Raw genomic sequence first — 25,439 nt, forward strand, 5'->3', positions numbered from 1 at the left:
CCAGCTGGTACCTAATGATCTTTGTTCAAAGTTTCTGCAATCTTTATTTAGGTATTTTCTGAACGTAAAAGAGTATGGAACAGGAAGCACGCTAGACAGATATGTCATCATTTTAAAAAATAAATACAGTATGCTTTTACCTAAAGATAAATAAAATGGATGGATGCTGAGAGAAAAAGTAAAGAGAAGAAATGCAGACATCTGAGTTACACAATTGCATTAACAACTTAAAAACAGAGGAACCCATCAAAATTTGACCAAAACTGCCATCTTAATACAGCCGCTTATGTAAGAATGATGTTTTAACATTTAGTACTTCATCAAACTTAAAAAAAAAAAATTAAAACCTTTAAAATCAAGAAGGAAAACAAAACCAAAAACAACCAGAAAAAGCCCCACGCCCCACAATTATCTGAAATTGAAAACTACTGAATATATACTCATATATTCTTAAATTACCTGCTTAGGCAAACCTATTTTAAAAAAATACTATTTTGGGTTGTATACTGAATTTATTTCCAAGGTTTATTTCAGGTTTATTTACTAATCAAAACAGATATTGGGCTACCCTTCTCTTACTCCTCATTACATGTTTATGAGCATCGTTTATACTGACAGAACAGATTCATAAATAAGTTACAAAACAAAAAAGTTAAAATAAAGACAGGCCCTGCCCCCTGATAAATAAGGTCAAGCACATCATGCATGACATCCTTACAAAAACCTGTGAAGTCTCTAGCAAAATTCACGTGGAACATACCAGGTTTTTTTAGAAGTTAACATTTCAACAAAATTAACAACCTATACTATACTACTGCACTACTATACATACATTATACATGGTGATGGATCAGAAAAATAATTCATTTCTGATTCATGAATAAACTAATTTATCAACCCATTTTAAGGGTTTGAATAATCTCTGTGAATCCTAAAAAAAATTTTCCTAATATACATGCGGGTACTAACTTGTCCTGAATGTAATTAATTCAAAACAAGACCTAAATGTTCACTTGCATACAAACATATCAGGTGAAATTCAGCGTGGCTCAAAGAGGTAGCTTCATTTCAGAGATGTTCTTAGGACCAAAAAAACCAATATCACAAATGGAAAGTAGGCAAATTCAAATATAGATTCTTGGGAGCTTTTTAAGTAATAAACGTTTAATCCCATATTTTTTTTTCAGTGTCATGTGGTTTCCAGTGTACACACAGTAAAGAGTGAAAAGGTAAAAATAAAACTGCCATACCCTTAATATATTCCAGAATTCATAAATCATTTGTAAATTTAGTCCTTTTATAAAAGAATCCTTATATAAATCGGGGGGAGGGAGGGCATCAATCCCATATATGAAGCACAATTTAAGCCCAACATCACTGACCAATCAAAATTAGTGAATGCACTGCATCTCTCTGCAGTGAGGAGAAGCGACAAGGTAGGCTGTCATTCTGCAAAAGCTGCCCATCGCAAGCTTTCCTCTCAGAAGCATTGCTTTTCTTTTTTAGAAAGCTTGAATCTCAGTGGTGTCTCTGGAGACAAGAAGCCTTCAGTATGTTAAATTACTTTCATTATGTATTTTCAGATGCTTATTGATTCTACCGTAGGAAGAGTGGGAGACTGCAGCAGCCTGTAAACCAGAACTAAAGCAGTTGTATACATTAGCAGTATGCTGAAACAATGGCACAGTACAGGCACAAATTTTCATTAAGGTCATTTTTTGAAGATATGCTTATTACCCTCTTTCCCTTCTACTCTGCTAACAAGTGAACAAAATGAATCCCTCCAACCTGGAACTGCTTCACCTGCATCAAGAATTTATCAAATCTTTAGTGGAGGTAAGATCTGTTCCTTATTATGGTATGCAGAATAAGCAACATTTAACAAAAAAGAACTGGAGGAAAAAAGGGAAGAGATCAGATTCAACTTACATTAAGCGCTAGTATCTTGTTATATATGAGACCAGGAAATATTCAAATGCTATTTCCCCCTCCCCATTAAAAACACAATGGTAGAAAAATGTTATTTTGTATGAAAGTCTTGTAGAATATTGAGAACCTGTTTTGCTCATGCAACATAAAGACAGTACAGTTTAAGCTAATACAGTATTGGGGGAAAAAAAACATGTAATGCAACTGGGAATATTTTTTTCCTACCTCAGCAATATTTCCAAATATTGGCAGTTAAACATGTTACAGATTTATTCAGTTCCTCTTTGAGGAATCAGATAGTCTGTAATTAGTGTATACTTACTGCTTTATGAAGGTTGGCTAACATAACTAATCTCCGATTGCTCAAAAAATCCCCCCTTTTGTTGTTTGGGGTTTTTTTAACTTATTTCTTTTATTACCCTGTACATTCAAGTTGTTTATTAAAAACATGGATTTGCTGAACATTTTTTATTTCAAGAAAGGAAATTATAATGGTGTGCAAATTAAACAAAAAACATATTTCCTATAAAGCTCATTGGTTCTGCTCGATTTCTCACTATAAGACAAGAAAGCTCTATGTACACAAACTACCTGCTCACAAGAGCTATAAAACTACATTTTCTAGCTCTAGTCACAGACACTCTACATCCAACAGTTATTGCTTCTAGTCAGGGTTTTTTTGTAACCTGCACTAGTTGGAGAACAGGAAACTTATCCAAAAAACTAAATTCATGTAAGTTGACAGAAGAATGACAGGATTTTACTAGCAAATAGTGAACACAATAACTGATTTCTAACGTAATCTACAAAATCCAATTTTAGAGATCTTTTATTCATTAAATAAGTGATATTAGAAACTATATTTTTGCATTACTTTAGTGTGAAATTGTAAGCCCTACTTTTAACCTTTTTTTTCCTCCCCTTCACAAGGGCATGCAGCAACTAATTCAGTTTTACAACTGACAATATGAAGAATGCAGTTGACCGGGTATCTTTCTAGCTGTATGACCTACAAGCAGCAGGATGCATCACTAAAATGTATTCTTAAGACATAAAGGAATTAGAAACAAAACATGGAACACACTTGTATTACCATTTACGTGCATGACACTTCAACAATATACATGGAAGACTAACACATCTGCTCAGATTTTCATTAAAAGAAGAGTGCAATGATTGATTCTTAAAATGGTGAGCATTTCTTAAAGAGGGATTTATAATTTAAAACCAGAATTGTGGAAACTACTGATGCATGAAGAAACAATGAAACATGAATTCCCAAAAGGAGAATATGCATACTTCACCAGCAAGCTGAAAAAGGTTTTAACCAAGCTTTTTCTATACTACTTATTTAATAACTTATTTGTCATAATGACTAATGGATATTTTCCTCTCAATTTTATGGTCTGTTATGTATTCTCCTTAAATGAAAATAAATCAAATTAGGTAATTCATGCTTACTCTCAAAGCACATGAACTGGATTTTATGATGTATAGCAACTTCTTTGACTAAGCCGTCACTCAAAAGTAATGAGCAGGAATATTACAGAAAGAAATACGCAACCATTAACTAAAGGATGTCTACATATACTCTGAACACAGAGATCAGAAATACCATTTTTTTTTAATCTGGAAAATAAAACCAGGCTGCTACAAAATGCAACAGGGGAAAGAAATTAACATCACTTAAAAGAAGGTTTATTTGTTATTGCTGGCTTGAAACTCAGAACAGACACACAGAATGTGCACTGGTCTGTAGAAGTATCTCAGGCAATTAAGAAGTCCCCATGTTTAATCAAAATTTTTTGCTGCTGAATTGCTGGAACAAAAAAAAAAAAAAGAAAAACAAAAGCCTGCAAGGAATGAAATAAGAGCCCAGCTACCACTTGGTTTCCAGGTTACAGTGCATGTCAAATATCTGTCAATGACACCATGTATCAGTTTATGACAAGCTGCTGCAATGATCTGAAAGGCCCTTGAGGCACAGAGAACAGGTAGGTCAGTGGTTGCATGCACCCCACCTCTGCTCAGCATTTGCAAGGGAACAGGCACTGTCCAGAAAGGTGATGCATTTTGTAAATTAGCTCCCTGCCTTGACATTTCTGCTTTTCTTTAACTGAAATCTCATCAATGCAACAAGAAGGTGATGTTTAATATATTCGTAAGACTTAGCACATCTGAAGTTTTCAGTTTTCGCAAAATTTCAGTTGGCATAATGTTAGAGTTAAGACTGTCATTTATGTTAGCAGATCTGCTATTTATTTCCTCCCAGCTTTTGCTAATACAAAAAACTCCATTTATCGAGTAATGCATTTGGAATGGTTTCCTGAAATCCATTCACAGCCAGGACAGCGTACACAGAGGAAATTGTATTCCTGAGGGTTAATATAAACCTAATAGAGATTGCCTAAATTAGAAATTAAACAAAGCTTTTGAAATATTTCTTGTTTCATTTCACACCTGAGACTAATACGTTCTAATTTACGTCTTTTATATTTAAGAGGCACATGTGAAATAACTGTTGAAGCATACCAAGAATTTTCATCATACAATTTGCAATTAATAGTATTGTGCAATTGAGGCTTTTCAGAACAGCAGATGAAATCCATTTGCATATTGTATCCCAAGTGTGCTTAATTCATACTTTCATTAAAAAAAAAGAGTTCATTTTTGTTCACCTTAGTGCTACCTATTTTAATTGTATTCAGAATGGAACAAAGGTCTGCATATAAATTTATTTTCATGCCAAATATATCCCCTCTTAAATTTAAAGCTTTTTCAAAAAAAAAAAAAAAAAAAAAAAGCCCTCAAGTATCATAACAAGAAATTGAGTAACCTCTCTTTTATTTATTCATTTCATTACAAACTCAAGAAGTGGCTGACAATACAAGTAACACAAAAATCAGGTATTACATGCAGATACTACATTTACAACCTGCTGGCATGTATAAAACAAAGCAGATGAACCACAAAAAAACCCCAACCTCCTAGATGTAATTAATGCTACTTTTTTTGAACCTCATTTGTTCCCAAGACAAACATGCTACTTACAGAAATCTGTTGAATTTAAGTGCAGTTTGTATATATATAAATATGTATACATTAAAAAAAAAAGATAGATACCGTTTTCTTTTTAAGTATTATTTTCTAAAATTATTCCCTTAAATCTATTCTAGAATAAAACTAAATACTCTTACATTCCATGTAGGCACTGATTTCCTGAAGAAACTAAATACTCAAATCAGAAAAAGAAAATGTAGTATTTCCATAACAAACTCTACTCCCTCAAACCCATACAAGTTTTGCATTTGAAATTATATACCACAAAATTGCTGCAGTGGTTTCATACATGTAGATGCACACAAGACAAAAGTGAACAGTAGTCTTGAAGCTCTGTAAAAATTTGCTCAATTACAGAACTTTGTTTCAGCCCACAAGACTATTGCATACTCTCCATAAGAGGCTGCTAAATTGCCATAAATAATTTAAATGTTATTTGTATGATACATAAGCAACAGTGCTCCATGTTCCTATCACTTTCTTTTTCCACAAGAGCCTTTTTAAAATGATCTTGAGTAGGAATTTGTTTAATACTTAACAACATTCTTCTAAAAAGACCCTCAACACAATACAAAGGCAATGCACAAGCACAGTTTATTCAACAAATGGGCCCTTTGTAAAAACCACATCACTATAAAGCCCTGTATCCCTAAGTGGAAGCTTTTCACTTTGTTTTCTTTTGGGGTTTTTGGGGGTTTGTTTTGTTTAACCAAATCCTGCTTTCCTTTAAAACAGAAAGACCTTATTCTAGATCCTCAGGCTTTTGAGTCCATGCCAACTAAAGCTCTAAACATACAGTAAATGAAGAGTTTGATAAGAATAGATGCTTTTCCTCCCTCCTCCTTCCCCAACAGTTATCTACAATAAGTGTTAAAAAAAAAAGAAATCAAGTAGTTCCGTATTTTATTTCACCTTTCAGGAGAAAAAACAACTGCAACAAAAGAATGTGTTTCTCCCCCATTCTGGAAGTCAACATGCAGTCTGAATCTAACATTACAGTTCGAGATGCCATTGATGACATCGACACCAACATGTACCGACCACTGTCATATCCATTAAGCTTTCAAGTTTCTCTCACTGGATTTTTGATGTTAGAAATTGTTTTGGGACTTGGCAGCAACCTCACCGTGCTGGTACTTTACTGTATGAAATCCAACTTAATCAATTCTGTCAGTAACATAATTACAATGAACCTTCATGTACTTGATGTAATAATTTGTGTGGGATGTATTCCTCTAACTATAGTTATCCTTCTGCTTTCACTGGAGAGTAACACTGCTCTCATCTGCTGCTTCCACGAGGCTTGTGTCTCTTTTGCAAGCGTTTCAACTGCAATCAACGTCTTTGCTATCACTTTGGACCGATACGACATCTCCGTAAAACCTGCCAATCGAATTCTGACCATGGGAAGGGCTGTGATATTAATGACATCAATATGGATCATCTCACTTTTTTCCTTCCTGATTCCTTTCATTGAAGTCAACTTTTTCAGTCTTCAAAGCGCAAGTACTTGGGAAAATAAGACACTTTTGTGCGTGAGTACAAATGAATACCACACTGAGCTAGGAATGTACTACCACCTTCTTGTTCAGATTCCTATCTTTTTCTTCACTGTTATAGTAATGCTAATTACATACACCAAAATACTCCAGGCTCTAAATATTCGGATTGGTACAAGATTTACAACGGGACAAAAGAAGAAAGCTAGAAAGAAAAAAACCATTTCTTTGACCACTCAGCATGAGACTACAGACGTGTCCCACAGCAGTGGAGGAAGAAACGTCGTCTTTGGTGTAAGGACTTCTGTGTCTGTCATAATTGCTCTACGCAGAGCTGTAAAACGGCACCGGGAGCGACGAGAACGGCAAAAGAGAGTCTTCAGAATGTCCCTCTTGATTATCTCAACATTCCTTCTCTGCTGGACACCCATCTCTGTTTTAAACACCACCATCTTATGTTTAGGCCCAAGTGACCTTTTGGTAAAGTTGCGATTATGTTTTCTAGTAATGGCATACGGAACAACTATATTTCACCCTCTACTTTATGCATTCACAAGGCAAAAGTTTCAGAAAGTTCTGAAAAGTAAGATGAAAAAGCGAGTTGTTTCAATAGTGGAAGCAGACCCCATGCCAAATAATGCTGTAATACACAACTCATGGATAGAGCCTAAAAGGAACAAAAAGATTACCTTTGAAGACAACGAAGTAAGGCAGAAATGTTTAGTACCTCAGGTTGTCACTGACTAGATTTCAGTATTCACCAAAACACATCAAGCGGAATATTTGAACAAATTGTAGAAAAATACTGCCAAATCAGAAAAACTTTTTTTAACTATTGGCGAGACTGTACATTTTCAATATATATGTTATATAGGGTAGGTCTTGTATATTCAAGTTCTTCATTATGTAAGATATATGTTGCATGGCCGTTTGTTAGAGTAACACCATGTGTATATTTGTCAAAAATATTCAAGTCCTCTTTTTTAGAAAATAAATAGCCTTAAAGAAGTGCAACCTTTTAAAAATATTTGTATGGCTCAGTTTCTCTGTAAATATAAAAGAATTTTTTTAAAAAAATTCCACTCGGGAATACTTTTCTAAACAAAAATTCAACATTTTGCATGATATGGTATTTTGAAATTTAGTTCATAAACAGTACTGTTCAGAGATATATTCTGAATGCTATACAGCTACAACTTGGACTCATTTTGATCTCATATTTAGATAGCTATTTATTTCAAATTGCTCCGGCATGCAATTATCATGCACACACAGACGAAGCCATTTACGTGACGTCCTTCAACTAATGGTCAAAATTAACTGATTCTGAACGAGGGGAAAAAAGAAAAATTCACGCTGGTCCAAAAATTGACAGTACTTCTAAGAAAGGTAAAAAGTCTTGCATATATAATCTCAGATCCACAGTTTCTACATAGAAAATACATAATTTTGAACAATTACACAGTAGTAGTGAAGGGGCTAAGAGGGAAAGACAGGTTTTTGCCTAAGAAGGCAAAAACCACAGACAAGAAAGTTATTGGGCTTGATGCTAAACGACAACCAACCAACGAAGCAATTCCTGTGCCAAGGCTTAGATTTTCACACTGCAGGAGTTCAGCTATACCTCGAGTGTGACATGGAAACCTTTTATACAGAGATCTTTTATTCATACCATCTATACCACTGTAGAAAGACATGGCTGCCAAGTGCCACAACTACAGCAGAAGGTAATTTTCTTGCCCTCAATAGCTTCTGTATTATTTTGACTTCTGCTTCACTGATGTCCAGTTTTAGCCATGCAACTACTTTGTCATAATCCAATCACCAATACTGCTAGCTGTTATTTCACTATCTCCTGGATGGCCATGGTATACCATCATTCCACAACCTCTTTTCCTATTTCATCTTATACCTGCAATGAAGAATCAATAAGCCCTAAGAAGTCATCGTCATCCATAGCATTGTAAGCACAAATTAAGATTTTCATGCAAACAAATGTTTGTTGAGTGGTTTGCACTATCCCATGCTTAAAAAAATTCCTAATTTCAATGAACAATGGCTACAGTCATTGACTTAATTACCAGTGATGGGGGGAGGGGGAAACAAAAACCACCAACCCTGCAAAATCAATTGGCATGACTTCAATTGTTTTGTTATATAAACTGCTCAGTGTGCCACCAGCTATCAGTGTAATTAAAAGGCTAGTTTTCAATAATTGGCTTCTATTAAAAAAAAAAAAAAGCAGAGCGATCCTTCCTTGACTATGAGAGCTTAGTTTGACTAAAATATTACGTAAAAAAATGAGGATTTCTGAAGCACTTTTCTGAAGTTGCATATATTACAAAGAAAGTGGTTTTAAGGGAGTAAAAAGCTATTTTCCATTACATCATTAAATTATTAATCATGTGTGTATTGACAAAACTGTGTGGTTAAAAAAAGAAAGCAGTACTTGTAATGTACCTTTACTTATGCTCGTGTCTTGGCTTACCAGAACAGAAGGCTCAAAAAAATAAGACTACAGCTCCATAGGCCACAAAGATCAGCCGCTAACAATCATCCAAATTCTACCTAAAAGTGTCACTGTCTGAGTGATAATGATTTGTTATCTAAAATTACTGTGTAACATACATTCAAACATAATTTCACCAGCTTTTTTCTAAAAGCTAGCCCAACAACACCTGCATTCAACTGTACCCACTTACAGTATTGATTTCACCTGAGCTACCCCTTGGTTCCGACAATAGAAATCCATCTTATTTGAGAGGTTGCAGGGAGGAAGTAAACTTAATGGGTTTATGCAAGAAACTTTAACAAAAAAAAAATCCTGTATCACCAAATTTATCACTTCAAAAACATTATTTCAGGAATAAGGTACTCTGAAAAGAAATGTGCCCCAAAAAACTAAGAAGGAACTATTATTTTCTCTTTTTTTGTAACACTTCTTCCTTTCCCTGCCTATCTGTCCTCCGTATTCTGAACACTAGAAGGAGAAGTAGGATTTCTAGGGTTAATGGCATAATATGATTTTACTGATTACTTATCTTCCAATAAAACATTCATAAATCTATTTAAAATAGTACTCATTTATTGTAAAAGACCAAAAAAATTGGAAATCATAATGACCACAATGCATCAATAAGCTTACATCAGGTCCTTATCTGAAATAAGCATTTAAGAAAAGCTTTCAGACTTGAAAGGTTTCCTGACAACATGACTTTCCTTTATAAAGTTAAATAAATCCTCAAGAACTACACATTAAGTGTTAAAAGCTCATTCATTAGAAAGTGAGATTCAATGAAGCAGTACTTCAGAACAAAGAGAAAATGTAGCCTAGGAATTAGTCAAAGAGATTAAGTCAGGTTTTAAAGGCTATGTCGATCACAGTCGTTGACTGCCTTTAAGAATATAAGCAAGTTCCTTTTTACATTTACTGTTCTTCAACTGTCATTAAATAAATAAATAGAAATATTTATATTATGTTGGACTATGCTATGAGGGCCACAGAAGAAAATTCTGAGTAATACAAGTAAGAATGTGTGTATGTAGGATTGCACATAGGAGTCATTATAATAACAGAATCATACGTGATCTGCACCACAAAGACGACAAATTTAACACAAACAAGACAAAATCAAGGGTAACTAGTAAATGAAAACTGTGTATCTTACAGATATAGAAGAGGATTTTAGGAGGGATATGAAGGTGTGCCGTGGGTGCTTGACAGACAAGACTAAAACAGAACACAAAAATAGGCAGCATCACTGCAGAAAAAAGGGCAAATACATGCCATAGTATTGTACAATAAGAAGCCCACTACATTGTTAAAAATGATCTCACCACAGCGAGTCATTAGTTCAATTACATTTCACACCACTCAGCCTAAGGCAAGCAGAATTGTACAGGACTCTAAAAATATTAATTCCAGCAAACACATCTCTGAAACAGAAGCAACCACCACCAGTTCCCACACGTTCTCTGCCCCTAAAGTGTGAGCTGGTATCTGACTATGCTGTCTTTTAACTTCAAATGCATTTCCATTCAATTTTAAATTATAAAATGAGGTTTTCCCACAAAAAAAATACAAAGAAGCTGAGTACAGTGCCAGTAGCTATTAGAATATTCAAGAAGCACACCTCAATACACCAGTACCTCACAAACCAGTGAAATGGAAACATAAATACATCACAAATATCTAGTTTCAAGTTGGCAAAAATTTGTACAGATTACAAGGCACTGCTACATGGTCAGAAGTTCTGTTTACTGCATTAGTGCCAGGGGAATAGGAATCACTTCGGTGATTTCTAAATATATTAGATTAAAAATGTATGCATCCGGATACATATTAGATCAATACACCTCTCTTCCTTCACTGTTAGATAAACACATGCACATAATACAGAATTATTATACACCCATACGCTCCAAAAGTGGAGATCAACATTGGCATCTACCTTATGTTTATATGGAAGGTTTTTTAGTAAGAGTATCTCTGAACTGGACAGACAGGCACTATGCTCCACCATGCATATACTTAAACGCCTTCTCCTCACCACCACCTTTTTTTTTTTATTTTATTTTTAAATGAAGTAATACATTCAACAAGCTGTATAATTTACCTGGGCACAAGGAAGAATTTTTCTGCCGTTAACTGTTAGGTGTATCATACTGCAACGCACATAATAGTTATTTTTCAGCATCAATGTACATGCTAGTCCTCAGAATTCTTTGATAGCTCAGTATTTTAGACAAGTGTTTGTTTCCTCTGAAGAAAGTGTTTTAGCTACCAATTGTGATTAAACCTTCAAAAGGAGAGAATACAGCATTCTTCACCGAAGTTTCAATGTAGTATTAAAAAAAATACAGAACACACTAACTCACCCTTCCCTCCTCCATTGCTCAAACATAATACCTCCAACATATAGCTAAGGACAATCAGCTTCTGTCTTAAACTTTCCAGCTTTATATCAGCCAAATTCCACTCCCACTTCACACATTCTGCTGTAATATCACTGAATTTATCTGTTTTACACCAACAGGAGAGAAGAATCTGACTCTGCAATTACCTTCTTTTTCACAGAACACTTATGCAATTCAAGAAGGAAAATTAAACACAGGCTTTGGGGTTTGTTTTGCTGGGTGTGGGGTCTGAAAAAACGTAAGAAGAAAAAAAGAAAAAAGAAAAAAGAAAAGGACCCAGACTTAATAACTGACTAAGAGGAAAATTAAAATGGACTTATACCCAATGAGTGTTAAAGAAGAAGGATGTCAAGCAGGTGGAGAGTATAGGTCAAGAGGAAAAGGGCAGAAGGTGGAAGGAACCACTGCAAGGTAGCTGTGGCCATCAGGACCAGAGAAAGGTGGAGGGCAACATCCACCTGCCATGGAAAATTACTAACCTTATTTTTTAGATTATAATAAGCAAAAATACAAGAACTTATCTTTGAATCATTGAGCGTGATATGTGGGTTTGCTAAAATTGCTGGGAGGAGAGGGGAGAACAACATGAACAGCAGCTCCAGAGAAGGCTTTTGATTTAACAAATTACATACAGAATAGACAGACAAACCTAGAACACGCACTATGTTACTATCTCTTTTTTCTAGAGGTAAACTATATCTTTTACCAAGTACAAAGTACACACAGACTACATGCATTCCAAGAACAGACCCGAGAAGAAAATGTTATTAGATGTCTGTTCCCAGTTATAAATTTTAATAAACGCTATTGGATTTTCCCCAAAATCAGTACTGGTCAAGTAATCAATTGGCTGGATGCTTCGAGTGTGTTTCACTACAACAGTATGTGTTCAATTACTGTTTTTTTATCGCAATTTAATAGCAATAAATTGAAGGAGAAATATCATTAGACATCTTTATGTTCTTTGCTACAATTATACTTCAATGATTATCATAAATTGAGCCAGAATGGAAGAAATATCTTCCTGTGTATTTACTTTATAGATTTCTGTATCGGCTGTTTCCCGAAATTTTCACATAATGAAAAGAAATTCCATCAAAATGGAAAAAAAAAAAAAAAAAAAAACCAAAAACCAAACAGATTTACAATGAAAGCTCTGTGGTAGGTAAAGAACCCGAAAATATTAAAACATGATTTACTTTTTATAGTTTGAATGAAATATATCCTTTGAATATAAGCATTTTTATATCCTCATTCTGATTCCTGACACTGCACAGCCAGCCGAGCAGGCTGATAGCACAAAGCTGTTGGCAAACCGCATGCCCTTATTTTCCTTCCAGGCTGGGTTTTTGGAAATACACTTTCGGTTTCTGTTACCCTGCTATGATCTCTAACTTCCTATCCTATCTTGGAACTGTTTGACTTGATACCATATCTCATAAACAAATCAATGTCACTGCTGAAACAACATTGCTATAAAATCTGTCATTCTGGCTATGTCAGACTGTTATTAACAAAGCAATATTAGTACAGCTTTACTTTCAACTGTACTAGGATCTCTCACAATCTGTTGTGAGATTTTACTTCAAATTAAACTCAATTTCAACTCCATTAGTAAGGGGAAAAAAAGCACAATAACTGATGACAACCTACTGATACTTTGTACCATGGTTTTCTTCCATATTCTTATTTCAAGATATTTTTTTATAAACCCCTGTGACAAATAAATAAAGATGAAGGAAGAAGTAGTACCAAAAAAACCCCCAGATTCCCATGTTAGTAAATGATTACAAATATTTTTACGAATAATTGGTGATAACTTTGTTTTGCATTTACCAGTGTACTCAAAACATAAAGAAAATAGGAAAGGAACACTATTTGCAGTACGTATCATCACAAAACAAGGGGTGAATGCGAGCACTGCTGTTGTAAAACACCTTGACAACAATGAGGAAGATCTATCATTCCTGCTAACAGCTAGTAAGTGAGATCTATCAATGAACTAGAACAAACAAACAAAAAAGATGTGAAAAGAATCTATGGGCAAAGGAAAGGTTGTGGTTCAGTAACAACAGCTGCTTCCACAGACTAAATACCTAACCCAAAAAGAACTCTTATGGAAAACTGATTTTTTGTGTTTTGCCAAAATAACCCACACCTGCACATATATGGAGTATAATATAGCTAAAATAAGAAGATTTAGCATACATATTTGTTGCTACTGCAATCAGTAAGGTATTTCATGAGAGATTTTGTTTCAGATACAACAGACTTTCCATGAGTACATCTGCATGTAGTAAAACAAAGAGTGTTAGTTGAGTTACAAATTTATCTTCTGAACAGTCACCAAGAAAACACCAAATCATAAGAGATTTTCAATTTGAGTAAATGACTTCATTTTCCATGTTTAAATGCTTAAGTTTAATAATTTTGACCATATGAGGTTATATGCCCCTAAATATAAAATGGAGCTATACAGTTCATCTGCAGTTGCATCAAACATGGACAAAACACAAAAAAGTGCACATGAAGGCAAGCTAGACACCTTAAAAAAGATTAATGCATTCAGAAGCTCCAGACAAATCTTGCCTCGGTTGTACAGCATACAGAGAAGATTCCAGAAGCAGTTTAAATAAAGGGGAATAAAAGCTGGAAACTTTTTATTAGGTCAGTGAGACTTTGTTATGCCGCAATTTTGTTTCAGTCAACAATCTCAAGTTTCTGCTACATCTTTAGTTTGCAAGCAAGGTCAGTTAAAACCCGGGGGGGGGGGGGGGGGCGGGGAGAGGCACGCACGACAGGCGACACAACTCTTTGGAATTGTAGCCAATCTGCCAATAGAAACAGTATATTCTCAAAACCATAGGATGTTCCCCCTTTTAATGAGGTTAGATCTTCACATCTTTCATTGAAGTGGCATGAAAAGAGATATGGGACCACACTCTCCTTCAGCTGAAGAGAGTCTAGTCTGCCTTTAAGATAACAAAGTCAGTAATCTGGTCTAGTGCCTGCGAGCAATGGAAGGCTGGACCTGAATGGTAAACAAATAAAAACACCGGACTACTTCACTTTCCAAACCGTAACTGAGAAGACTTCATAAAATTCTTGATTAAACTAAGACTTGAAAACTACGTGCATGAGTCAGGAGACAAGGAGGAAAACCTGCTCCTGTGAAAACAGCCTATTTTTAAAGCTGTTTCCTATGTGCAAGAATTAAATCTTACTCTACGCTACTCATTGCTTTGTATTACATACAGCAACACCTTCACTGATGTTTAAGGCAAGGCAGAAATGACAGCTACAGCAATACTGGCTCCCATCCAGGACCTGAACAAAGATTATCTTCAGTCTTCTTTTCGTAGCTGTTTGGTTAGATTTTTTTAACCTGAACCAACTCATGCTTTCATTAGAAATGAACAGGATAAAAGTGGTTATTAATAAGATTTGAATAACCAGTATTTACTTGAGGAATTACAACAAAATTATGTATACAATCTCATTTTTCAATTATTTTATAACTTCTGAATTTGCCAGGCCTCATTTTCCAGCCCTTCGCTCTTGTCATTTTATTCTCTGCTAATCAAAGAGCCCTTCTGCGACCCTTTATTTTCTCCCCATGAACGCACCTCTACAGCCTTAATCTTCAAGAAAAAGCATCCATTTAATATCCTACTATGACATGTATAATTACATTTATTCCCAGGTAACCACAAAACTATTTTTTTATCTGTACAGCACAATTCCTTATACCAACTGCAGAAGTACATATTTGCATGACATAGCGACATGAATGCTAGAACCGAAACAACATTGGTAAAACAATCCCAGCATGGATGCAGTCCAATTCCAGTGCTTTACAGAGGTTTAGTTACAGTATTTTCACCTCTGTAAAAACTGATATCATATTTTTATTTTTTTTTTTATGTTTTATTTAAAAAGCATTTTATGTGTGTATGTTGAGCATTCAAGGTGCTCTGCCCATTCACAATTGCTCGTCCTCCAGCGGTCTGCCTTAACCTGAGGTGCACACCCATAGAAAACTACCACTACTTTACGTACCTCTGCTCCTCTCCTCCAGCTCCCCTAGTAACAAAATTACCTACCAAGAATGTAGAGCAACTGTGAGGTGAAAAGAAGATGGCATAATTAATTACTTACTTACATAGGGGAACAATACCTTAAGGGAGATTTAATTCATCTAAACTGTAGATTATGCACATAAAACAAATCTATAATACATCTACACGATTTCTTTAATCGACTAATAATCAAAACATACAAATCTGTTTGACAACACATATCTTCCATAAAAAGGTGAATGACTACCATTGATTTAGCTTTACAGCCTGGAATTCTTCTTCCAAATGAATTCAACTTCTCTACTATTGTTCTATAGCACCTTTGTGTCTAACTGACTTTGATTTCAACAGAAATACCCTGTTTCTCCTTCTCAGTGTTGGAACAACACGAGTTGGACCTTCCCCATTCAGTAAGGAGTTACAAGTGAATGACTCTGGGAATCTAGTACATTTGTGTAACATCCTCCTTAGTTATTGTTGGATTACAAGTAATCCTTACTTTGCGGAAGAACAAATTACCCTGCCTCCAAAAATAAAGCAAGAGCATTTACTTGAAAATTCTCCTATTCTAAATCTTTATGAATCATCTGGAAACCTGTATATTAATTAGATTATTCCATGATAGGTGTCTTTCTGGTTCCTGCCAGCCATGGACTTTTCTGCAATATTTTAAATTTATCATAACTATACTTTACACTTGTAATGTATTCAGCTGTGTTTATATATTGTTTTCCAATTACAGTTGTTGTCTTTTCGCTTTGTCACTACATTAGAACACGCCTTTTAATAAGACTACCCTTTCTTGATTGCCAAAAAGCAAGTATTTCACAATATAATATAGTCTTCTCATTAAGCTTTCAATTTTCAGGTTTGTCAAAATACATTTGTCCAAACTACTGAAGATCCTCTGCATCGGAAAATTAACTCTTTCAAAAGTGAAACATTAAACACTGGCTCTGTTCTGTTTCCCCTTATGCACCATGACTTGCCACTCTCACAAGTGGCTTCCAAATGCAGTAAGATAGTTTATTATAAAGGAATCCAGAAAAATGTTTTCCGTGTTGATAATTTCTATATTAGAAATTGGTGATCTTTTACCACTGGTTACAAAGAACAAATAGTCTAGGTTCCCAACAACATGCTTGGACAGCAATGCTTTCATTTTTCTGGTTTACTTCAGTGGGTTGTGAAAGTAACATCTTTTGGGTTTTGTTAGCTGGCGCTCTGATCCATGTGCATTCACAGGTACTTCTACTGTAACTTCTCATTCCATTACCCCCTATGAAATTTTCCAAACATGATTTGCCACCACCATTGTTTGATCTTCTAGAGAGTATTCTAATCAAATGCTCACTTCTTTCCCTTGGAGATCACAAGTTACCTGTCCATTTCATCCATTTCTATTCTCTCTTACTCTGGCCATTTCTGAATCTGATTGTTCAAAAAGAAAAAAAAAATGCATCTGTTTTCTCAGACACAAAACACTGAAGTGTTATTTCTGAACTAACCAACTAACAGTGTTCTTCAGTACAACCACCAGGTTATGCGATAATAGATGCTTCAGTCCCAGCAGAAAGAAAAAGGTATTATGAACCACTTCTCAGTGCTACTTCTTTGACCACTAAACTAATGATTTCACCACCGGCCACAGAAAAACAAAAGGAAGAACACATCCTCCCCGCTACCTTCAGATGACTTCCCTAGAAAAAATACATGTGACATTTCTTCACATCTCCATCATGGGGAAGTGATTATCTACTAAACTCAAACCACTGAGTCTGATCACCGTAGACATCATTACTCTGGGTCTGGGAGAACTAGCCTGCAGCTTGCTATTGAATTTCCAAGTACATCAACGCTCTGGAAAGGAAGAGAACAGAGAAAGTTATAAATGCCAATTCCTACCAGAGCTTCAGACAGTGCATACGCAGACCTGCCTGAAATATAAAATTGCCATTTCCTTGTAGAACCTCCACACTGAGTGGAACAGACAACAGGATCTGCACTCTTTCAGACAAAGCATTCTAGCTGTAAACGGTGTCAAACTCTACAGAACTAAATGTTTCCATACTACTTGTCAGTGTCACTGACTTGTTTGTTTACATAAGGTACTGAGTCTTAGCTCTTAACTGTTTACTTCAACCTTTATACCTATTGAAATGCAGTGGGAATACACCACCACCCAATTTAGAGATGACATCTCTCTGCTTTGCCGATACACCTGAGTTAACTTATTTTAAATTACGTAATCCAACTTGCCTTCCTTTTTCTTTGTTTATTACAGTATGTAAAAGAAACTACAAATTATTTTCAAACTCTTGCCAGCTATTCTTACTCTTTACAATGCATGATAATTTACAAGATACAAAAAGATAATCTTTCAGACATTCACAGCTAACTTCTGTCTCTCTTCCCTTCTCTCTCAGCCAAAAGGAATTCTTTAAAACTTCTCATCTCTGATGTGCCCATATTATTTTAATTATTTTTTTTTTTTTACTAACGCAGACTTCTAAAGTCAGTGCACAAAAAAATACTAGACTCAAAGGCACACTGAGCTTGCAGGTATCTTTGGGTCTTGATAATTTTTGTACGTCACTTGGAAACAGAAACCCATAGCTTTCATTTCTACTTTTAATTATGTACTTTTTTAAGAGTATGACTACGCAGTAACAGAATACTGTTTCAAAGTAATTAAAAAAAAAAAAAGAAACAACCCTCACCCCCCCACCTCTGAAGTTACATTTATCCTGTATTTGACTAAACACAAACATGCACAACTACAAGATTATCCATGTTACCGGTTCTTCCAAATCCTTTCCCATCTCCATTCTCACGAGACACCTAGCTAACAAACACAAAAATACTTCCTGTTCAAACACTTACAATGATCAAGGGATAAAGCAGAAACGAGGTCCAAACACCCCTACCAGCTGCAATACCATCCTTCTGGTGGGGAACAAGTATTTCCTAACAGCAAAACAGAAACAGGTTTGGTATAATTCCTCTCCACTCTATAGGGATACTTTGAGAAGACAGCAGAAGGGGAATTTTGTAATTAGAGAAACAGAATGTAAGTACAGTTTTCAGATTTGAGAGTCACACACTTGAATTCACTGACTGCAAAACAAATCAGCAAAAACTGGAAAAAATCCACCTTATAAGACCTGGCCTTTCTATTTAAGCTCCTAAATTAGCAAGTGTAGGATTTTGTAATCACCAGTAACTTCTTCCACATCTTCATTCTTCCACCGCTCCCTTCTGTTCCTCATTTCCAAACAGTTCCTCTTTCAAAATTCCCAAGCCCCCTCTGTTTCAGCCTTACCCAGGTGAGACTACAAACTACAGATATATTCTCTGGCTCTCAAACCCTAGATCATCTGATACATTACCAAAGCAGATGGAAAATACTGTAGTTTCCATGTTTTTAAGAAATAAGCAGTTCTGGCTTAATCTCAAACACAGAACTGAACGTGCTACCAGGCAAACACTATTTGTGCCTCACAACAGTACACAAGGAAGTTTAAATGCATATTAACTGAGCAGCTGCATGACCACTGCTGCTACTCTGCTGTCCTGACAATAACTCCTCTCCTAGCAGAAAACACTTTTTGGTAGTCCACCACATACCCCCTTTCTTCATTCTTGTCCACTATCATTTCTTTCCCACCGGAGTCCTCCGAACTGTTAGAAGCAAATAAATCAAGAGCTGTCACTCTTTGTCTGTCTCCAGATTTTACTCTACCTGCTGAAGCCCAGCTCAGTGTAATACTGGCCTACAACCAAAACTTCTGTATGTTAAAACATGACAATAGTAATCATAATTTATATTAATAATTAAACAGTAGCAATCCGATTCAGAGCAACAGATAATAAGGATGCTGAAAGAGCAAAGGCTTCCAGAAATGTAAGGAACAAAAGGTGTGGACATCTGTAACTGGGAGCAAGGAAGAGCAAAACACAGAGAATAGTCTTTAATGAGCCTTAGTTTTTCAACTAAAAACTGTCAGAAGTATTCCACATGCTACAGCAAAGGTAACTTGAACACACTGTAATTAACTTCTGACATAGCCTTGCTAAGGGGACATCAATAACATACATCTCAGGAACAGGTTAACAACCTGACATAGAAAGCAGAGTACTAAAACCATTTTAAACTGATACACAGCCCTCTGACAAAGTCTATATACTTGAGAGTAAAATTATAAAATGCTTAATAATACAGCAAAATCAAATTCTTCTAGTAGTTATAGCTAAAATACTAATCTCATCAAAAACAGAAATCAGCCTAATGCTAACATGAAAAAATAGTTTCATAATTCACTCAATACCGCAAATGTGAAACATGTTATGGTTCTTTAAAAGGAAACTAGACATCAAGAAAACCCACCATTACAATTATACCTGGATTAATTTTCTAGAACTGTATGCATAAAGACAATTAAATTTCAAGAGATCTGAATAGTTATGACTTTGGAAAACAGTGACACAGCAATGAAACTACAATGAAGCTACAGTAACAGAAAATAATTTTTTAAAAACCTGAGGAAATGTAAATTCAAGCCCTACTAACTTAAATATTATGTTGAAAATCAAAATTCCAACAGGATTTTTTTTTCTTCTATCAATTCAGACTTGTCTTTTCTCTCATGTGCCTGTAATTATTTCGTGCCTTCTATTGAAAATGGTTAGAAAAAGAATGTATGCCAGAGATTAAGTAAAACATACCTACTATTTATATACAACCCTTTGTCTAAGATAAGGTTTCCAAGCTAGGAATCCTAATCACAGCAAAATACAATCTGATGGTAAAACCTGTATGTTCTGTCTCCCTGGCTCAAAGAGAACAAAGATGTCATACATTATTAGCTTCTTATGAAAAATTGTATTAAGTTTTTCAAGTTGTTTTGGTACATGCACATTAATCCAGTATCTTATAGTGAATAGTTCTCATTAATGAACTTGTTACATACTATCAAGATATTTCTTTCTTTATTTCAAAAGCCAGCAAGAAATAAACTAATATCCACAGAAGCTCCTTAATTCTGCATAAAAGGTAAAGACGGCATGAAATAAAATTAGATGGCCTAGAACAAGATTTTTCTGTGCATAATTGAAACAGAGAAAGTAGTAAGTGTGTGGTATAGCAACTACAGAAGAGCACAACTAGCTTCTACATTCATTACACAAAATAATTTGGTTGTACAGCATAACTCATTAAATAACTAAGCAGAAGCTTGAATAGCTCTTCCTTTTATGTGATTTTACAATAAATCACGTAATGACTTTGGCAAACATGAAACCAGGAACAATACTAAGAAAATAACAAGATCTTAGTTACCAAGACGATTTTTTGTTAGCACTATCCATAGCTTTCATGGCACTCCTTTCCTTGAAAAGACAGATAATTACAAACGTTTTTTTCTGTTTTTAATCAATGTATAAAATAACAACTTCAATTGCCTCTGTTGTATGAATGTAAGCTGAATGGTTCTATCAACACTATCACATTAAAAATAAAGAATAATTATTTTGCAATATATATGACTGTCAAAGAATGACCAGTGTTGTCCATGAGAAACATAGTAACTAGTACATACATATTTATTACACAATTATTTTGTGATTAAATGTACTATTAACCATACACAGTTAATCACAATGTAACTTGAGCAAAAGTCTGTCATTTTCCATTTTTACCAGTGATACTGAAGAAAAGCAGTTCAGACAGTGCATTCTACATGTATTTCACATGTGACACTGGCTCCATGTTTGTGAAGTACTTCTCATTATTTTTACATTTTTTTGTATGCCTGATTTCAGAAAAATTAAGCTTTTATATAAAAATGAGTTCTCAAGTTTCCCAACAGTTCAAGACTCTGTTTTAAAGCTACAAATATTAAGGCTCTTTGAGTATTTAATTATTTTTTACATCTGCTTGACCTTCCCATCAGAGGGGGGGGGGTTGGCTCGGAAAACTACAAATAAAAACTTTGCACAACAACTTTTTGCAAAATGTTCCATCTTATGGTAACACAGCCTCAGGAAAAACAAACAAAAAAAAAACCCAAAAAAAAAACCCTCAACTGAAAGGAACATGACATTGAAGGACATGAAGGACACTCAACTACAGAAAGGCATAATATATTTTAGCCCAAACCATTTCAGTGAAAGTCTGACAGTGTTACTGCTAACACCACCAGGGACAGAAGAAAAATGTTTTAGCAAGATATCTACACTTACTATGGATGCAGATGTACCAAGTGAAGCAGTGGCATTCAAAAATAATGCAGATGGCTCTGAGCCAGTAATACAATTCAGTCCTTCTCAGCAGTACTAATTACCTCAGGCAAAGCGTCATGCCAGCATGTCCATGTAATTTCTATTAATCAAATCAGTTCACTTACCCCTACAGAACAGTGCATTGTGCTATACAGACATATGCTATATTATTTTGGAGGACACTAAGTCTACTACAAGGCAATAAATTGCAATGCATCTAAATCCCTAAACAAAAGCACCATGAAAAGCAACTTTTCCCTCCAGACTTATGTGTGTTGTTTCTTATGAGAAACTGCGCACAGCAATATTAATATCAACAAATCTGTCTGCTCTGTGTACTAGCCGTGAAGGACCTCACTGACATGACGGTAACCAAGTCTTTCCTCACTTTAATTGCAGGCAACAAAAGACCTGCCTTGGCAATCATACACTCTATACATTTTTGCTTGGAATAAAAAAAAAAAAAAATTAAGTTCATTGTCGCATATGGTATGTGAAGAAGGCAGCGGTAAAACATGGCTACCATAGTATCTACGGCAGATGTTCAGACAGCTTACCATTGCAAGTTTAGTAATACATGTGTACAGGTACACAACACACATTTAATGTTACTCCAAAAAACACAGCAGTTAAAATTAAACCATTTTTATACAACAATATTCAACCTGAATGACAAACATTAGTCAGCCAATCTGCAATCACTTCAGAATAAGTCTCTGTGGTTTAGCCAGATTAATTACGCTGTTTTAATACTCAATTAATAAGGCACACTGTGGAAACAACAGGTACAGATAATTCCAACTTGCAATAGATATGGATAACTGGTATAACACAAACAAGTATGAACACTTACTATTAAAATCATTTATTTAGGTTTTCAATAAATTAGAACTGTTGTTTCCCGAATACTGACTAGCAGCACTTAGTATTTTAATAAACACAAAACAATACTCAGCACCGTTCCCAAATACTAAAAACTTACAAGAGTAAATTAGTATCTTCCTTAAAAACAGCTGGGTCACTGAGAAGTGGATAGTTTGCCTTCTTTCCTGGCAAAGGAAGAAGATCAAAATACACAATGCTTACATTCACATAGTCACTACCACCTTCCTTTTCCTGCTTAGTACATTCTCCTACAGAATACTGACATAACAGTTTTTGAGGGTCAATTTTTGCAGCACTCCAGTAACACAATGAACTGTGTGAAGTTAACTTGAATGTCAGTCACAACCAGAAGAGAAGTAATTGTGTCAGAGGGGTGAGCTGAAGGTCTTTGAGGAGATTTATCTACTACTTCATCTGAAGCAGTGATAAGAAGAGGCTGAACTAAAGTGACGGCATGAATTTTCCAGTCACAGTCCTAATATTCCAGGAGGTATGCGGGCACAGAGCCCAACAAAACAACTTGTGGGAAGCAAATTTTACATTAAGCAGTCCAATTAAAAAAAAAAAACCACACCACTAAATAAACACACACACACTCACAACCAAAAAAAACAAAACAAAACCTTCCCTATAATACATTTTCTATTAACAGAATTGGGGGAAGCACCTCTGAAAGAAACAAAGGACTTGTAGCAGGTCAGCTTACTCAGTCCTCCTGCTTCAAGGCAAAACCTCTGTATCTAAAGTATTCCTGGTATATGCTTTATCTAAACTGCTTTTTAAAAAAGCTTCAACTACTGACATCACAGCTCCTCTGCAACTACCATTACCATCAGAAACACTTCCTAACATTTTTGATAAAAATTTTCTTTGCTTCATTTCAGGCCCATTACTTACTGTTTCAATCACAGTGGATATGGAGAGGCCCTTTACTCCCTTCTCATCTGAAAAACTTTCATTTATCTGAAGAACGTTACTCTGCCTCTTAGACCCCTCTTCTCCAAACCCACTGCCCATCCACAAGACCTTCAGCCATCATTACTGCTGTATTTAGGACTTTCTTCAATTAACCTACATCTTCCTTGAATGAGGTGCCTCAAAAGGGATTTGATTCTGCAGCTGAAGCATGAACAGAAGATTTGTTTCAAGTGCACTGCACACAACACCCTGCCTTATAAAGATCAGTACAAACTCCATTGCCAACATCATGCTCATACAAAACAACAAGTGGCATGCACTCCATTTGTGAGGAACTACAAAGACTCTCTGCAGAATGCTATGCTATCCACCCAGTCGTTTCTCCTATTCCTGCTGTTAACAATAACTATTTATTGCTAGGACTTTGCACTTGCCAGGAAGAGAAATTAAATCAGTTCACCTAAGATGTGTCTCCAATTCACTAAGAATATTATTCATTTTAATCCTGTTTCCCAATGTTCTTTCCATTCCTCTCTGCTTGATTATTACTTGTAATTTAATAAGGATATACCGCATAACATCACTCAAATCATTAATGAAAACACTAGCCAGCTGCAGAACACATTTCAACAAAACCCCACTTGATATATTGTTGGGAATAGTGAACAACTGATGATAACTCTTGGGGCACAGCTTTCTCAAAAATTCTGCATTCACTGTACAACGTTTTCAACTGGATTATATTGCTGACCCCGCTAATGTGACATAGTGTCAAGTGACCTATCTAAATGAAACTACAAGACAGTCAATGATCTCTCTAGTCCTAAGACCTGTTATGCTGCCAACAAAGAAAATATGGTTGGTTAAACAGGATTCATTCTTGATAAATCTATGTTGCCTACTACTTAATCGCACCTTTATATTCTAGGCTCCTAAAATACATTATTTGTTTTAGAGTAGTCAGCATTGTCCTGGAACAACTTCTATATTGAAGACACCCAAAACTGTATTTCAGTAGACCCCTTCCCCTTCATTTTATGGCTGCACATCTTAGTCACAGACTAACTCTGAGTTAACAAAAGAGCAAAATCATGGCTGCTGTGAGGGCCTGCCTACAAGTATTACATACTTACAAGGTCATTCAAGCAAATAAATTTACTTGCTGTGAAATAAACTCTAGTACAACCATATATAGAGACTAGAAGTTCATTATAATCATAAGACATCTAGGCATTTATATGAATAATGACAACATCAGTTATAGGTATTTAACAAGCAAAAGCTATAAATCCTTTGCTGTCCAAAGCTAGTGCTGTAACTGCTAGATGGAATCAACAACCTGTCCACAGTCAAGCCAGATACTCCCTGCACAACTAAGAATTTCTTCATCTTCATCTGATCAGTTACTGGCCACTTACAGGCAGTGATTTCTGCATATCCACATACAAGAGAGCAGATTGTTTAATCCCTGCATAATTTCTTCTGTGTATAGTGTATACACTTTCTTGTAACATTCTGTGGTTTAAACTTGCTTAGGGATGTTTCTTTTTCACTTGTATTAAATCGTATTAAAATACCACCAAGAAGCATAGTCAGGGCATGTAATTCACTGCATTAGGCCCTGTGTGACATCTGAATATGTCACTTGCTTTACCTATCAATATACTGAATTTGATTGTAAAATATGAAGAATCATCACTAGAGAAGCAGCTAATAGCTTATTCAATGGACTATCAGAGCTCTGTTTCTACTTTGCTAGAGAACCCCAAAAAGTGTGTTAGGAGGTAGAAGAGTTGCAGAAGGAAGTGTGAGGTTATATATACACACACATATATATTAATCACATTTAATCTCTAAAAATTGCATAGGGAAT

The 25,439-nt window shown here is 35.3% G+C and overlaps 2 protein-coding genes across 3 annotated transcripts in view; one reads left to right on the forward strand and one right to left on the reverse strand.

Moving 5' to 3' along the window:
- COG5 (component of oligomeric golgi complex 5) overlaps nucleotides 1–25,439 on the reverse strand; it is a 183,358-nt gene that overhangs the window by 144,647 nt on the left and 13,272 nt on the right. The gene's annotated exons all lie outside the window — the stretch shown is intronic.
- Nucleotides 1,291–7,502, forward strand: GPR22 (G protein-coupled receptor 22). 2 transcript variants are annotated; one of them, XM_056340301.1, is made up of 3 exons: nucleotides 1,291–1,836; nucleotides 2,860–3,923; nucleotides 5,909–7,502. In XM_056340301.1, exon 3 carries the CDS (start codon nucleotides 5,934–5,936, stop codon nucleotides 7,233–7,235), a length of 1,302 nt encoding a protein of 433 aa, XP_056196276.1. In that variant the 5' UTR covers nucleotides 1,291–1,836; nucleotides 2,860–3,923; nucleotides 5,909–5,933; the 3' UTR covers nucleotides 7,236–7,502. The 2 variants fall into 2 exon arrangements, with proteins under 2 accessions (XP_056196276.1, XP_056196277.1); XM_056340302.1 differs by having other exon boundaries at nucleotides 2,860–7,502.

The sequence above is a fragment of the Falco biarmicus genome, chromosome 5 (genome assembly GCF_023638135.1).
Source record: "Falco biarmicus isolate bFalBia1 chromosome 5, bFalBia1.pri, whole genome shotgun sequence".
NCBI classification, from domain to species: domain Eukaryota; kingdom Metazoa; phylum Chordata; class Aves; order Falconiformes; family Falconidae; genus Falco; species Falco biarmicus.